Source organism: Natator depressus, chromosome 12 (assembly GCF_965152275.1).
Source record: "Natator depressus isolate rNatDep1 chromosome 12, rNatDep2.hap1, whole genome shotgun sequence".
Taxonomy (NCBI): Eukaryota; Metazoa; Chordata; order Testudines; family Cheloniidae; genus Natator; species Natator depressus.
Genome location: NC_134245.1, coordinates 6,449,972 through 6,467,083, shown reverse-complemented (window position 1 = coordinate 6,467,083; position 17,112 = coordinate 6,449,972). Strand labels below are relative to the sequence as shown.

Sequence of the window (17,112 nt, the reverse complement as noted above, 5' to 3'; positions counted from 1 at the left end):
TATCCCAACTCCAGTAGGGTTGGATGAATTTGTCCCTGTGCTACATGCAGAGGACAGCGATGTCTATTTACACTGAGTTTGCAAACACATTGTTGGTGCTGCCACTGTCCTCCTTCTCAACAGAACTGCAGCAAAAGGCCTTGCACCTGCTTACCCCAAGTCTGAATTTGATTCAGTGATATCACAGTGGTGAGACACAGGCCCAGATCTTCAAAGGTAGTTAGGCACCTAAATCATTGGGAGCTAGGCACCTCAATATCTTTGAGGATCTGGGCCTTAAAGCCTACTCCTGCACACAGTTATTCTTATGCATAAACCCATTACTCCTGGCAGTAGGCATACACACAAGAGGAACTGGTTGCAGAATTGGGCTTTGACAATTTACCTTAATTTTACTACTGGATGCAATGGTATCATAATAAACATCAGCTCCATAGTCTGAAACAAAGAGATCCAAGGTCCACACATATCAATACACGTGCAGTTGTGTGTGTACATACTGCAATTGCACTCACAAAGTGGAATTCAGGTATAAAGTGGGTCTTTGTGCCCTTCTCGTGGGTGGGCCACATAAAGAGGTCTATGAGGTTGCTATTGCCTCCAAGTTAATGAACCTGACCCCTCAGCTCAGACAGTAAATCAGATCTGCAGCTATCCCACCTGGGCTGTTACAAAGGCACTGATCAAATCAGAGGTTTTGGACAATGCTGATAACAAGTTAAAGGAAAACATTTAATATGGGAGTTTCTGGAAGTATCAAATGCATGAGCAGATGTGACCCTAAAAGAAATAGAACCTAGAGATCTCCATTAAACTCCACTTACAGGATTATGAAACACATGCCAGTGTTAATTCTAAGAAGCCACACCTGGGTATTTGCAAGTGAACTTGGAGTCTCTGTTCACTGAAAATCTGGCCTTCAAAGTTGCCTCTACTCCTGTTGTACACTGCGTGGTGAACTTGGCTGCTGCTTTCCATTGCAAGGGTGGGATCATCTCCCCGACTTATGTGCAATAGGGACCTTTCACATCCAAATCTCCCCATTCCAACGTGGAGGAGACAGGTGTGTTCCAGCACCATTCCCCCCACCCCCCAAAAAACCCTTACACAAAATACTTTGTTGGAGAAGGGGCTGGAGATTAGTTGGGACAGGGCTGGGGTATTGCCATCTTCCCAGCTCTAGGCACACACAGGTTTTCAAAAGATGGCAACACTATCTGGAACAGCAGGGGAGGCTCAGAGCTTCAGAGCCTCGGCACTGATGGATCTGCGAGGATTGGGGGAGGGTGACAAGTCCCACGTTTCAGCACACATTCCCTTGCTGTGTCTGAAACCCAAAGACTAAGAATCTGAGTGAAACTGACTTCACCGATTTTCCTTATTCAAGCATTTGCAAAAATGAACAAAGCGTTAATAGTGACAAATACACAGGACTTTTCAAATCTTCACTTTTAATGATCTAAGGTTTAATTGGAACAAAGATACCCCTAGATCCAGCCCAGTACCCTATCCCCTGGATGACACTGCCTTTAAAATGATCGTTGCTGCCTGAGATTTTGGTGACCTTGAGAAAATCCTACGGGACCGATATTTCCCACTCCCCAAAACCTCCTGTGATTTGATCTGTATTACAATATTGGAGGATGTTGTCACAGTTCCAGACAACTACACCTGTTTTTCTGCTCAGTGGTTCAGCTGTTGGCTTTCAGCACCTCAGCTGTTACCTCTCTTGAGTGGAGATCTCATCTCTCTCCCTTCTGACGGGGTATTCCCAGCCTGGACAGTTCCCCGCCTTCCCCGCACCGATAGACTGCCCTGGCACACCTTCAAGTTTTCGCTTCAGAGACAGATAAGACATAAGTTAATACAGATCTGTGTAAGCAAGCTGGCTTTGTTCTTAAGGTACAAAGCATTACAAAGAAAACCAATTACACACAATAAAGGAACTGTCAGGTTTCCTTCCCCACTCTGAACTCTAGGGTACAGATGTGAGGACCCGCATGAAAGACTCCCTAAGCTTATTTCTACCAGTTTAGGTTAAAACTTCTCCAAGGCACAAAGTCTTTACCCTTGGATTAGGTAAACGCTGCCACCACCAAGTGATTTAACAAAATATTCAGGGAAAGGACCACTTGGAGTTCCTAATTCCCCAAAATATCGCCCCAAGCTCTTACACCCCCTTTCCTGGGGAGGCTTGAGAAGATGAGCACAGACCAGCCTTGGATTTTTAAGACCCAAAAAACCCAGTCAGATTCTTAAAAAACAGAACTTTATTAGAAGAACAAAAAAAAATAAGAGAATAACTCTGTAAGAGCAGAATGGAAGATAATCTTACAGGCAGTCAGGTTCAAAACATAGAGAATCCCTCTAGGCAAAACCTTAAGTTACAAAAAGACACAAAAACAGGGATACACATTTCCTCCAGCACAGCGAATTTCACAAGCCAAAATAAAAAAAACCTACTGCATTTTCTAACTAGATTACTTACTAACTTTACAGGAGTTGGAGGGCTTGCATCCTTGATCTGTTCCCAGCAAAGATATCACACAGACAGTCAAAAGCCTTTTCCTCCCCTCCAGATTTGAAAGTATCTTGTCCCCTCATTGGTCATTTTGGGTCAGGTGCCAGCCAGGTTACCTGAGCTTCTTAACCCTTTACAGGTAAAAGGACTTTGCCTCTGGCCAGGAGGGACTTTATTGCACTGTATACAGAAAGGTGGTTACCCTTCCCTTTATAGTTATGACAGGAACCCACATGCATGCTTCTAAGCATGCCAGAGTTCATCCTTACATGGACTTTAGCAAATGCAGTCTTTTCATACCTCACCCTGGTGGATCAGCTCCAAACAAGCACTCTGATAACATGCTCAGTTCCCTTTTGATACAGATCTGGGGTCTTTGAACCGGAGTTTCCAGAAGGGGGTTAGTATACAAAGGGTCTCTCGCCAGGGTGTGTAAAGGGGGGTTTCTGGGGGAAAGATTTTGCATTCCCCTGCACATCTTGTGTTTCAGAAAGACCTTTCAGCTTCCTCATACCCTCCAGAGATGGCATTAATCAGCCTGCTGGGGAGGGCAGGGGGCAGCAGGGCTCGGGTTGGGCCGGGAAGGGGGGTAGCAAGGCTGGGGGCAGGGGAGCAGGTCTCAGGGGATATCAGGACTCAGGGGGGCACAGGGAGAAGCAGGGCTGGGGGGGCACGGGGACAGCAGCCGGCCGCGGGGGGGGACAAAGGGGGCAGGAGGGGGAGCCGGGGAGGGGGGCAGCAAGGCTGGGGGCGGGGGGAGCAGCCGGCCGCGGAGGGGGGCAAAGGGGGCAGCCAGGCGGGGGGGGTGGGGGGGCAGCAGGGCACCCAGAAGCCCAGAGCCCGGGCGGCCGGGCCCGGGAGCCGCCGCCTCCCGCTGCCATGGTAACCCCGGGGAGCGATGGCGGACGAGGACTCGGAGAGCGTCCGCACCGCGGAGTCCCAGGAGCTCGCAGCCCTGCCCCTGCCCCAGCTGGAGGCCCTGGTGCGGGAGACCAGGTACGGGACGGGGCTGGGCACAGCGCCCCCCAGCTCTCGTGTGGGGTCCACAATGCCCCGATCCCACATGGGGGGCTGGACACAGCGCACCCCAACCCCATGGAGGGTCCATAATGCCCCCATCCCACATGGGGGGCTGGGCACAGCGCACCCCCACCCCACGGAGGGTCCACAATGCCCCGATCCCACATGGGGGGCTGGGCACAGTGCACCCCCACCCCACGGAGGGTCCATAATGCCCCGATCCCACATGGGGGGCTGGGCACAGCGCACCCCCACCCCACGTAGGGTCCATAATGCCCCCATCCCACATGGGGGGCTGGGCACAGCGCACCCCCACCCCACGGAGGGTCCACAATGCCCCGATCCCACATGGGGGGCTGGGCACAGCGCACCCCCACTCCACGGAGGGTCCATAATGCCCCCATCCCACATGGGGGGCTGGACACAGCGCACCCCCACCCCACGGAGGGTCCATAATGCCCCCATCCCACATGGGGGGCTGGACACAGCGCACCCCCACTCCACGGAGGGTCCATAATGCCCCCATCCCACATGGGGGGCTGGACACAGCGCACCCCCACCCCACGGAGGGTCCATAATGCCCCGATCCCACATGGGGGGCTGGACACAGCGCACCCCCACCCCATGGAGGGTCCATAATGCCCCGATCCCACATGGGGGGCTGGGCACAGCGCACCCCCACTCCACGGAGGCTGGTGGTGCTCAGATATAATCTCCCCCAGTCTTTATAATCAGGGCATGCTGAAGCAATACCTTCCCTATGGCCCTTATATGCAGGACTGTTTGAAAACCCCATCCTCTGTACACAAGAAAGCTGAATTATAACATGCTCCCTTCCCCCTCAGTCTGTACATATTGGCCCAGGCTTGGCTTGGGTTTAATGCCCTCCATCCCTGACAAGAGAGCGGGGTTGGGGTTATGTTTTCCATGTAGATTAGTGCAAGGCTTGAAGCTGCTTCCACCCATCTGCCTTTTGGTGCCTGTCCCCCGATGAAGGGTGAAGCATTGTGATGTATTTGATAGTAAAGGAGGCATCTTGTGCGTACTTGTGAGCAAGGGCCATAATTCCAGACTGTTCAGGAACCATCTGCTAAACATTTTCTTCCCTTTATAATAAGTTCCCAGTAGATGATTCCATCTGTCAGTCGCTGGAAATAAAATGATGGAGCAAATATAACAGAAAGGAAATATACCAGGGATGTGGGTTGGTGGAGCTGTACAAAAGTCATGGATCACATGGGGCTTGGGGGTTACTGAGTGGTTAATTCTGTGGTGTCAGCACGGCCCCCTCAGAAAGGTGTGAGCCTTCTATGCAATCAGAAAGCTTTTAAGTCTGGTGGGTTTTCTGATAATTGACAGGAGCCCAGGGGCAGTTCTTGGCTTGGCCCCAATCAGAAACATGAGAAAATAAGATCAGAGTAAAGTTACTTTATCTACATCCTGATTGTGTGTGTCACTCACAACTGCTGATTTACTAGCTGGGGACAGTTCCACAGTGGGGTGCTGCTTGTTCCAGTCGGGAACTCCTTACTGGGATCAGGACTACCAGCAGGGATCCCTGTACATGAAAGATCAGCCCCAGCTGCCCCAACAGAAGCAAAGTCTTTCAAAGTCCCCTTCTCCTAGAGCCTGAGTTCCCATTGACATCCATAGCAAACCTCCCAGGGATTTCAGTTTGAATGGGACTGGGGCTTTAATGAGCATGGGCCTGATTCTTTCATTTACCCCACTATTGCATCAAGAGGAGCGTCAAGTAATTTGTGTGCATCTATGGATGTTTATGGTGCCCCACCTAAAATTTTCACCACTATGAGCCTTATGTTTCCCCTCTGGTTTCATACACTGACCATATGCTCTATCATCTCTTATACCTGAAAGTCAGAGCTTGCTCATTCCAACCTCTACCTCCTTGCAGTCATGCCCTCTCCATTCTCAAAGTCGAGACAGAAATGTTTGAAAAATACTACAATAAGATGGAGCCAAAGGATCTGGTCAGCCATTTGTTGCCAAGTGTACACGGCTCCTCGCTGGACATGGGGCAGGTACGTTACAGAGCGACAGTGTTCGTGTTTGCAATGCAGTATTTGTGGGTCTGCCTGTCAACATGACTCTGATTATCCAGCCGCCTCTCTCTCGCTGCGATTCTCATTTAATGCTTGTGTGAGAAGAGGTCCAAGGGGAGCAGTCACCCATAAACACATCCAATGGGCTTCCCTTTGCATCTCACCCAGTTTGAAATGTACCCTGGAATACTGGAAAAGAAGCGAGTGGAGCAGGAAAGTGATGTTTACCATGCAACATCTCTACCTTACAGCCACGGTGCTTGGATGTCTTAGAAGGAAATTAACTACATACTTGAGGTGAGATGCCGCTGCTCTAGCAGGCATCAGGGTTTGCGCTGTTCCTTGCTGCAGCTGATTCAGTCTGAAGACCAATCCAGTTTTCAGTTTACCATTCACCCCAGAGACGCTAGTCTTTTCTCTTATGCCAGCGTTGCCAACCTGGGGCTCCAGAGCCACAATGCGGCTCTTCAAAAGTTAATATGTGGCTCCTTGTATAGGCACCAACTCCAGGGCTGGAGCTACAGGTGCCAACTTTCCAGTGTGCTGGGGGGTGCTCACTGCTCAACCTCTGGCTCTGCCACAGGCCCTGCCCCCATGCCACCCCTTCCCGCCCTCTCCCCTGAGCCTGCCATGCCCTCGCTCTTCTCCCTCCCCCGCCCCAGAGCCTCCTGCACACCATGAAACAGCTGATCGGGAGGTGCGGGGAGGGAGGGGGAGGCGCTGATCGGTGGGGCTGCTGGTGGGTGGGAGACACTGGGAGCGGGGGAGCTGATGGGAGACTGCTGACGTATTACTATGGCTCTTTGGCAATGTCCATTGGTAAATTCTGGCTCCTTCTCAGGCTCAGGTTGGCCACCCCTGTCTTATACGATAACACTTTGCCCTTCACGGCACCTGCCAGAGATCTGAAAGTACTTTATAAGCACTAATGAATATCTGTAAGGTAGGCTTATCCACATTTCACAAATCAGGAAACTGAGGCACAACGAGATTAAGAGACTTGTCTGAGGCCACACATCAAATCTGTGACAGGACCCACATCTCCCAGACTCTCCCTCTTGTGCTCCAGCTAGCACTTCCCTTTCTGGTTCCTTGCCACTGTGGCCTGTGATCAATGAGCTGGGCAGCCCCTGAGTTTGAGTTTCACCTTCTCAGCAGTTGCTCAAGGAGTGGGACCTCTGTAGGCACTCCTCACCCTGGTCTCCTTCATGGTGGCATACTGCACTGTCCCCAAGCCTCGAGCTGAGACTGGGGTAGCCTCTTTGGCACCTCCCAGATGGAGTGGAGTTTAAACAGCAATCAGAACAGCCCAAAAGGGGCTGCTACAAATGGACACCACTACTAAACAATCTACAAGCCTGATTCACAGTTACGCTAAAGCCACTTTACATTGCTAATTTGCACCCTTTTTAAGGCCCCTTTATGCTGCCACTGTGGGTCTGGCTTCAATGCAGAGTTAACTCAGATGATTGGCAGCTGGGTTAGGGTAGCCCGGGGCTGAGCAGTCACACTGCAGAGCCCTGCCCGAGTTACTGGGTCCTCACTTGTTCTGCACCCACCTGTATGTTGCTGGGACTTCTGGGGGCACATCTGATGGGTCTTTGTGCTGCAGAGCACTGAGCTGCTCTGTGAGTCTTTCCCAGTGAATTGGGGGAGAACTTGTCTGTTCTTCTGGATACCCGGGGGGAATTGTGGGAAGACATTGAAGGAGTATCAGCACCCGAGGGATTTAGTTTGCATTATCACTGCCAAGTGGATGCATTATCTGCTCACGTGAAAGCCGCGCTCAAACTTTAGCTTACTAGCCCAGGTTGAAAGCACCACCCAACTTGGGTAAGAGAGTTTTGTGTGTGTACGAGAAGGGAGTTGGAGCAACATGTGGGTAAGTGCCTGCAGTGAAGACATACCCTAAGTGTAAATGAGAATCAGGCCCATCATGTGTCTACAGATCCCTCACAGTCACTGTGGTTATTTCCTATTCTAAGTACAGGGAAAATACAGTAACCGTTGGCAAACATTGACTTTTTAATGGTGACCACTTTGAATGGGTCCTGTTGTTATCTACTTGCTCCTTCAGTTCTTTGTTTCTCCGGATTGCAGACACGTCCTAGACGTAAATCTAAATCCCGCGCTACAGCAGATCGTTTTATAGGCCTGACAGTGCAACAGAAGAATGATCTAGCGCAGCGGGAGCTGGATGAGATGAAGGAAGAAATTCAGAAGACCAAGGGGGATTCTGAACGGATTATACAAAACTACCAGGTACAGCCTTCCATGAGCTGTAGAATCCCTAGTGTAGTGAGTGAGACCCTCTGTAGCTCGGGGGAACACCCTACACCCCCATGTTCATCTTTTTTTTTTTATTTCACACTGATGTGATACCAGAGTAACACCATTTAAATCAATGCAGATACTCTGATTTTTACAGTGGCATAACTGAGATTCATCTCAGAATCTATGCCAGGAGTTGCTTACTTACTACACCTTGTAGTTCAGGGAGGAAATGTTGGGATTTTAAAGACTCACCTTTGCTTAACTGAGTAGGCAGGTTTGCTTGATACAGCGCCGTGAGTGTTAGATCTGCCGATCCATGTGCCCCTTCACCCAACAAGGGTTTGTTTTTTGGGGTCCCTAAAAATTGCAAAGAGGTCTTTAAATGGCAATGCTGCCTGGATTCCTAATCCAGAACATCAACACAAATCAATTTTGAAGGGTTTCTTCTATACTATAAAGGCATCTTTCTTTTCTTTCCTCCCACCCACTTCTGTGTTGGGAGAGTGAAATAGAACCCTTTGATTAGGCTAAATGGTTAGAACCTAACTGTCTCATCCTGAACATCCATATGTTCTAATCAAAAATGGTGGTTTGAACACAACCATTCCTTCAGACTTGGTAGATCTGGAGATATTTGCAAGTCAAGGCAGAACTGATTAATCCTGAAACTCAACTACGGTAGATGTTTTTCTTTTCTTGTTCTTCAATGAATGAGAGATTGATATTATTACCAAAACATCACTGCCACAGGGCAAATAGGGCAGAATTCACTGACGTTAATGGATTTATGCCAACAGAGAACTTGTCCCACCATTCCTATACATTGTTCTCCACCCCAAGGCCCAAAAAATGAATGGGAGATGACATCTCTTTACTATAATGTGACTTCCATTCTACAGGCTGTCATGGAAGAAGCAGCTATTCGGTGGGCTGATATTAAGAAAGCCATGTGCAACTTTAACAAAGACATTATCCAAACAATATCCAAGAAGAAAGGGAGTGTCACAGCAACCGAGAAGGTGCTGAGATACCTTGAGGAGAAGAACCACTACAGGGTCAGTTCAGAGTTGTGTATTTATACATTTATTATATACCAGGCTAAATAGTTTAGACAAAATCCTGATCTATGAGTAATCTCTGCCACGTTTTGGGCCATAGGTAGACCTACCTTGGCAAGTCTGTTTGGATATCTCGCTTTACCTTAAAAACAATAAGGAGTCTGGTGGCACCTTAAAGACTAACAGATTTATTTGGGATAAGCTTTCGTGGGTACAACAATTCACTGTTACAGTAGTGCAGGGGTCGGCAACCTTTGGCACGCGTGCCAAAGACGGCACGTGAGTCGATTTTTAATGGCACACTGCTGCCTGCCAGGTCCCAGCCACCGGCCCCGCTCAGCCCGCTGCCGAACCCCAGGCCGGGACCCCAGCAGGCAGCAGCGAGCCATTAAAAATCCTGCCCGCCCCAGCCCACTCTTCTCCTCCCCCAGGGCAGGGTGAAGAAGCTTGGTCCTGCCGGCTGCTGCTGCAGGGCAGGCAAGTTCTCCCTCCCCCGCCTCTCCCCCCAGCGTGCTGGGTTCCTGCCCCTCCTCCTCTCCCTCCCTCCCTGCCCCCCCCCCCCATGATCAGCTGATGGCCCTTTCGAGGGAGAGAGAGAAGCGGAGCCACAGCGTGCTTGCTGCTCTGGGGAGGAGGCGGAGGAGAGGTGGGGACGGGGCTTTGGGGAAGGGGGCTGGAATCAGGGCATATCCCCTCCAGCCCCCTGCGGTGAGCCACTCTGGGCAGGGGGCTGGGAGCACCCCCACAACCCCAGCCCACACCCCCAGCCCTCTGCCTTGACCCCTATACCTCCCCCCACATACCCCAGCCCCCGGCCCTGACCCCTGCACCCCCCCTCACACACACCCCAGCCCTCTGCCCTGACCCCTGCACTCCCCACACACCCGAGCCCTCTGCCCTGACCCCTGCATCCCCCTCACACCCCAGCCTCCTGCCCTGACCCCTGCACCCCCTACGACCCGAGCCCTGACTCCAGTACCCCCCACACATACCCAGCCCCCCCACACCCCATGCGTTGACTCCTGCACCCCCTCACATGCCCCCTGCCCTGACTCCTGCACCCCCCACACATACCCAGCCCCCTCACACCCCATGTCCTGACTCTTGCACCCCCCACATTCCCACCCCCACCCTGAGCACCAAACGGGAGCTCCTGCACCTCCCCCCACCTTCCCACCTGCACCCCTCACAACAAATGGGAGCTGCCCAGGTAAGCACTCCACACCCAAACCCCAACCCTAAGCCCCCTCCCTCATTCTAGCTCCTGGCCAGACCCTACAACCCAATCCCCAGCCTGCTCCTTCACCCCCAGCCCTGTGCTCAGCACACTCCCACCCTCAGCTCAGCGCTGAGAGAGAGGAAGAGAAGGGGCTAGAACCAGGGAGAAGGTAGGTACCCACTCTATGTGGGAAGGGCCGGGATCCCAGACCGGCAGCGGACTGAGCAGGGCTGGCAGCCGGAACCCTGGCTGGCAGGGGCTGGCAGGAGCTGGCGGACTGAACCCCAGGCTGGCAGCGGGCTGAGCTGCTCAGCCCACTGCCGGTCTGGGGTCCCGGCCACCGGCCCCGCTCAGCCCGCTGCCGGTCTGGGGTTCTGGCTGCCGGCCCCTTGCCAGCCGGGGTCCCGGCCGCAGGCCCCGCTCAGCCCGCTGCCGGTCTGGGGTTCTGGCTGCCGGCCCCTTGCCAGCCGGGGTCCCGGCCACAGGCCCCGCTCAGCCCGCTGCCGGTCTGGGGTTCTGGCTGCCGGCCCCTTGCCAGCCGGGGTCCCGGCCGCAGGCCCCGCTCAGCTTGCTGCCAACCTAGGTGAACGGAACCCCAGGCCAGCAGCGGGCTGAGCGGGCCAGTGGCGTGAGATCAGCATTTTAATTTAATTTTAAAAGAAGCTTCTTAAACATTTTGAAAACCTTGTTTACTTTACATACGACAATAGTTTCGTTATCGAAAATATAGACTTATAACCTTTTAAAAAACGTTAACATGTATGACTGGCACGCGAACCCTTCAGTTAGAGTGAATAAATGAAGACTCGCTACACCGCTTCTGAAAGGTTGCCGACCCCTGCAGTAGTGCATTAGGAGCCAGCTTGGTGGCTCACCAATGACCTGTCCTCCAGCCAAGACACAGGAGCTTTGGCACACGCATGACTGCAGGGCTCACCTATGCACAGCCTAGTGGAGGTTGGAGAAGTTGCACGGCTGATGTAGGTGGGATTTGGGGCAAGGTGCTGTCCAGGTTGCTGTCAGAGCATTTCTTACTGACTCATTTATATAGAGGGGCATGAACAAGAGCCTCGTGGGGATGCTGCCTCCCCTCCTTCTCTGGCCAGTGAGAAAGTGCCGTGGCTTGGAAGAATGGGAGCGTCCCGATAGGAAGTGGAACCCGGGGGCTCTCTCCTGTTGGGTCCCGCTGTGCCAGTGACGGAGAGAGAGCAGGGGCCGTGACCTTATATCCTGGTGTCTTTTTTAGGATGCGATGAAAGAAAAATTGCGTTTGAAAAATGATTCCCTCAAAGTGCAGAAGAAAAAGTTACAGCTGCAGCTCAAGCAGGTGGGTAAAGACTGAAGAGAGCCGGGGACGCTGCAGCCCTCTGAAGAGGAGGCAGGGAGATTTCAGGGGCTCACCCAGACCGGGGAGTCTCATGTTTCTGAGCATCTTCTCTGCTTCTCATCTTAACTCCTGTGTTTTGGGAGAGATTTTAGTCATCTCGGAGTTTATTGAGAAAAGGCCCCAACCTAGAGCACCTTGTATGCCTGAGGCAGGCCCCAAAGCAGCTTAAAACCCGTGAGAAGATTGTGCAGGGTAACCGCAGCCGAGCTCCTGCAGAGTGGGAATTTGCACCCTTTTTGTGCTGTGGAGAAGATCTTGGGTGGATCTTTGCAGCCCCTCCTGGAAGGGGTAGTGTGGGTGTCGCAGGAGCACAGCCAGTGGTGCTGGGTTCAGGCACTGCATGGATCCACTGAACGGTAACCCAGATTCGGAAGGAAGCAGCAGGTTGTGTCCACTACTCCTCCCCATGCCCTGAGTTAGCAGCCTGGCCAGGTTGGGTTGAGGATTCCAGCCTTTAGGATCTCCCCCTCCCCCGACTTGCTGTCCCGACAGAGCAACGCCTTATTATGTGGCATTTAGCCTCAGATCAGGGATTGGTCCTGCTTTGAGCAGGGGGTTTGACTAGATGACCTCCTGAGGTCCCTTCCAACCCTGATAGAATCATAGACTATCATCAGCCTCTGTGTCTTTGCTGGCTTACAGAAGGAAGAGATGGGCGAGGCACTCCATGAGGTTGATTTCCAGCAGCTGAAGATTGAGAACGCTCAGTTTCTGGAGAAGATTGATGAGAGGAACCGGGACCTGCTACAGATAAAACTGACAGTGGGAAACACTCTTCAAATCTTCAATTCCTACAAAGTGAGTCAAGCCCATGGCACCTGGATTCTCTTTTTCTCTTTATCTCCTGCAGGGTAAGAGAGGGAGGGGGGTGCTTAACACTGTCCCTCTCTCACACACACACACTCTCTATTTCCAGGACATCTCTTTCAATCAGAGGCATTTTTATTCCTGCTTAACAGCTGCCTGACTTGCCTGCAAGACACATTCCAGCAGGTGGGGGCTGGGAGTTGGCACCTGCCCTGGAATTTTTGGAACCATTCCTTTGTTGATGGATTTGCCTGCCTGTAAAGATCCCTACGTTTGCTGTGGCTGTTAGGGTTTGTTCTGATACATCCTTCTGATGTGTGTTTTGTGGCATCCACATGTGATGGTGCAAAGCTGCAAACATTGCAGTGTGGTTATTTTGTCCCACAGGGCAGTAAGCAGTAACCTTAGCACTGACCTACCTAGAGACTTCTGTATATCCTTGCAGCTGTGATCTCATCAGTTACGCAGGGTTAAGACTACCCAGTCCTTGGATGGGTGATCTTCAAGAAAAATCCAGGTGGTGCTGCAGGTGGTGTAGGTGACTCATTAGGTGGAATCCTCCCCTCTGAGTCAGTACTAACCTTGGGGCACTGTGTCTCTCAGCTGTAATATAAAAAAGAGGGATGTGGTCACTAAAGGTCCAGCCCACGGCAGTTTTTGCAAAAGTTGGGATATTGGGCATAGTATCCTGGTCAAAATAACACCGTAGGCATTTCTAGTACTCCTGCACTTCCCCTCCACTCCTGCCTCCAGCAGGGTTACTGCATTCCACCCCAGAGCTGGCTGCACCTCTGTGGGAGGAAAAATGAAGAGCTTGTCAGTCCATTGCATATTTTAGGATCCCGGGGTATGGCTACCTACCTTATAAACCAAGGGGGAGATTTTCACAGGCATGAGCAACTCCCACCGACAGTCAGTGGCTCTGGATGCTTTACTCCTTTGGCAATCTTCCCCCGAGTTATTGTTAAACTACACTGGGAAAGGGCAGGGGAGCAGTAGCTCTACCTCTCGCAATATTAGGACACGGGCCCCACTCTGCCTCACTGCTCCTTGATGACGTGTTGGCTACCAAGTAACACCATGCTCAACTGTGTGAAACAAAGGCTAGATCCTGAGGCTGCCATCTACAAGGGAAACTCAGAAATGAAATGCCGCGTTGATCGATGCATTCTACGATGAACAGGAGTAGGGAGCAGAGTCCCAGAAGGCCAGCCAGAGATAAAGCTTGACGAGAGCCTTGGTGTAGTGAGTAAAGGGACTCTAGCTTTCCGTGTTCACTGATGAGCCGTTGCCCTTCTTCTTCCCCTCCTTTGGGCTCGCTGACTTTACCGAATTGTGCTGTTTCAGAGAAAGCTGCAGAACGCCACCGCAGCATCCGCCTGCCTGATGAAAGATATCTGCCAGAGGAAGGAGGCGCTGGAGAAGATGGAAAGGGAAACCATCCTGGTGGAGGAGGTAGTAGGAACATCAGAAATAATCAACACAGGGATTGTGGGTTTACTTGTTTTTTTAATCCAGAAATTTCATGTTATGAGACCATTTCTTTTAAGATTTTCTAACACTGAATTACTGCATAGACTAGTAAGTGAGGCTGGTATTGAATTACACCCAAATTTTGATCCCAGTTCCACGTAAGGCCGGAGTAATGCCATTCAAGTCAGTCGACCCAGTTCCGCTCACACACTTGTTTTGCGCTATTGGTAACTCTATCAACCTCAGCGGAGTTACTCTTGAGTTATACTGATGGGATCACAATCTGGCGCCACGGCTCTTTGTAAGCTGCCCTTTACTGGCGTAGCAATGGGAGTCACTTCATTCCGGCAGCAGTCGGGAGGGACTTTAAAACACACAAGTCAGGAGATGAAGGAATGAAGATTCTGAAAGCAGTGTTAACTTGCCCACATACTTAGATCGGAAGCTCTTTGAGACAGAGACTGTCTTTTTGTGCTGGGCTTGTACAGCGCCTAGCACAATGGGGCCTGATCTCCGATTAGGGCTCCTAGACACGACCCCATACAAATAAGAGATGATCATAATATTATCATAAATTGTCTATTACGTATGTAATTAGCAAAGGAATATTTCAACATTACAGTATATTTAATTGTAATACTAGAAGCTGGGGTGCCTAAAGTTATGCTGTGAAATTTACATTCAGGCACCTGCAGGCAAGCGCCTTGGTACCCAAAAGGGTGTGTACCTGCAGCTTCGATTGAAGTCAGCAGGATTTAGTGGTGCTATGAAAACCAGTTCACTTTAGGTGCTGAAGGATGGAGTTTGGACCTTAACTTTAGGCACCCAGCTTTGGCATAGCTTCCTGCATTTAATATCCTTCCTCTTTTTAGAGGCAATGCCCTTCCCGCTCCAAGGAAGGCACGAAGGAGGGCCCCAGCTGTGTTTTGTGCCACTCCTCTGTCCCAGGCTGTAGCACCAGGGAGTTGCCCAGTGAGTTCAAGCAGCTCCGGAGTGCCCCTGGCAGACAGGAAACCGAAACGCTAAGAGCAGCTGCATTCTGCACAGCTTAATCGCTTGACCTTCAGTTTTAGGGGGATGGATTTTTTTTTTCCAAATTGCCTCTTTGCAGAAAGCAATGTCCCCCCTAATCTACCTGCCCTGGATCCTTTTCCTCTCTCAGGAACGAACCAAAGCAAAGGGTGTGAATAAGCAGCTGCGGCAGCAGCTCTCAGATTACAGAGTGCCCCCAGTGGTGAAATACGTCAATCAGAAGATGGCCATCGATGACCTGGAAAACAATATTAAGATATGGGAGAGGAAGGTGGAGATCGCCGAGGTACAGTAAGAACTCCCGGAGTCTGTAGTCTGTCGGTTTCTGTGTCCTTCCCTGTACACAGCTGGGTTTTAACTTCCAGAGGGCACCTATCTGTGCCCACCCACATTCATACGATTATGGTGAAGGGGTCTGATGCTTTTTACAAACCAGGCAGCATGAGTGGGCGATTTTAGTTGTGGTTTTAACTACAGCATAATTGAACAACTCGACGTGCTTCCTGTTTACAAAGCAGCGATCGTGTCATAGCCTGAATGTATTCAGAGGACAGAGTGTATCTAACAATTGAGCTCTGAGACTGGAACCTAAGGAGTTTTAAGCCAGGACCTGGTTATTAGTGAGTTAATAGGAAGCATCATCAGGTTATTATTATCCTGACCTTTTAAACAACTACAAAATACAAAAGAGCAGCAATGTAAATGTCTCACCTCTGCACATGTAACCAGTTTGGGCCTTTTCAAATACCCACGCTTGTGATTGTTTGAAAATGTTTTGGATCTGCTTTCTGATCATCTTCATGTAACAAGCTCCAAGCACTTCACAAGCATTCATTATTAGTAACTAATCATTATCCCTATGTCACGCTGGCTGAAGTGGCTGATAACTGGGAGTGCCAACTCAGGGCAGATGGTCAAAAAGCCGGGCAGACACCCCAAATTGGTGGTATGTTCTATAGTTAGATTTCACCAACCTAGTAACAAGTGTGAACTAAAGCACTGTAACAGCCTTGCCATGGAGTCACAGACAGCCCCCTTGGGCTCTCCAGTTTATCTTGCCACCCAGGCAAACTGGATTATGTGATAGATAGTCACTGTCACCCAGGGTGCTGGGGCAGCCCTCACTCGAAATGCCAAGGTCAGGGCAGGCTGCAAAAAGGAGAGTAGATCCTCCTGAGACTGGTAGGTGACATTGATGTTAAACTCCCCAACCAGTCACACACTGTGCCCCTGATCCCCACAATGGTTATCAAGAAGCAAAAAGAGAAATCACAGAGCCCCCTTTCTTGCATTCCAGTTCTCTGGGTCCCAGTCAGCGCCTAGGTGCAGTAAGGTGAGGAGATCTTTAAAAACCTCTTCTCACTATACAAAATGTTCTTCTGACCCTAAAGGGGCAGCCACATTGCCAGGTCAGTGCTAATGAGGCCAATTCAATTAGGGTGGATGTGGCCCATGTCCAACAGCTGACATCTTGTCCAAATAAATCTGTTAGTCTAAGGTGCCACAAGGACTCCTCGTTCTTTTTACTGATACAGACTAACACGGCTACTACTGAAACCTGTCCTTTGATGATACACAGTGCCTCATTTGCCTTCAGTGGGCCATCTTGTGTCCAGGAAGAGCACTTTACCTTAATTAATGCTTCTCTTCCTGTCTGGTGAATTACACAACTGCAGAGGGTTACAATGCAAATACTCAATATAACTTTATACCATGGGAGACAGATATTGTAAGATGGATTAATACCTGCAGCATCCTACAAGCATTCCAGAAAGTCTAACACTGATATCTATTTTAACTATACTAACCAGACTGGTTTCCAGCTATGCATTTGTCAGTGTTCAGTGAGGCCCTGGGCCTTGGCATGAGCTGGTACCTGGTCTGCCAGCGTCACAGCTCACTTTACTGATGAAGAAACTGAAGCACAGAAAGGTTGTGACTTGCCCAAGGACACAGGGTGAGTCTGGGGCCAAGCTAGGAAAAGGATCCTGAAGCTACTGCTTTAGATCATGCCCTGTTATGCAGCGAGATGGGTAGAAATAAAACACTAGTGCCTAGTGGTAAGTTCTCCGTATTGAAAAGCAACCCTTGCCCCACAGTTAGTGAATTCAGATATGCAGTAGTGAGATGAAACAGACTTGCTAGGGCAGGTTCCTAGTAATCTCTTATGTTCATGGTACAGTCTTAACTCCCCTCCCCTCCTTCCCCCCGCCCACGTTCATTAACGCAGAGAGATGGGCCCCAGTTGCATTCTTAGA

The 17,112-nt window shown here is 50.7% G+C and overlaps 1 protein-coding gene across 6 annotated transcripts in view; it reads left to right on the top strand.

Moving 5' to 3' along the window:
* Positions 1-3,377: 3,377 nt before the first annotated feature.
* The window catches only part of CFAP263 (cilia and flagella associated protein 263), a 34,126-nt gene continuing 20,391 nt past the window's right edge, over positions 3,378-17,112 (top strand). For all 6 annotated transcript variants that reach the window (XM_074968462.1, XM_074968461.1, XM_074968464.1 and 3 more), the window contains exons 1-8: positions 3,378-3,517; positions 5,457-5,583; positions 7,705-7,866; positions 8,778-8,933; positions 11,402-11,482; positions 12,185-12,340; positions 13,697-13,804; positions 14,985-15,140. In XM_074968462.1, the coding sequence (XP_074824563.1) occupies positions 3,420-3,517; positions 5,457-5,583; positions 7,705-7,866; positions 8,778-8,933; positions 11,402-11,482; positions 12,185-12,340; positions 13,697-13,804; positions 14,985-15,140 (1,044 nt within the window). In that variant the 5' untranslated portion in view covers positions 3,378-3,419. The remainder of the gene's footprint in view (positions 3,518-5,456; positions 5,584-7,704; positions 7,867-8,777; positions 8,934-11,401; positions 11,483-12,184; positions 12,341-13,696; positions 13,805-14,984; positions 15,141-17,112) is intronic.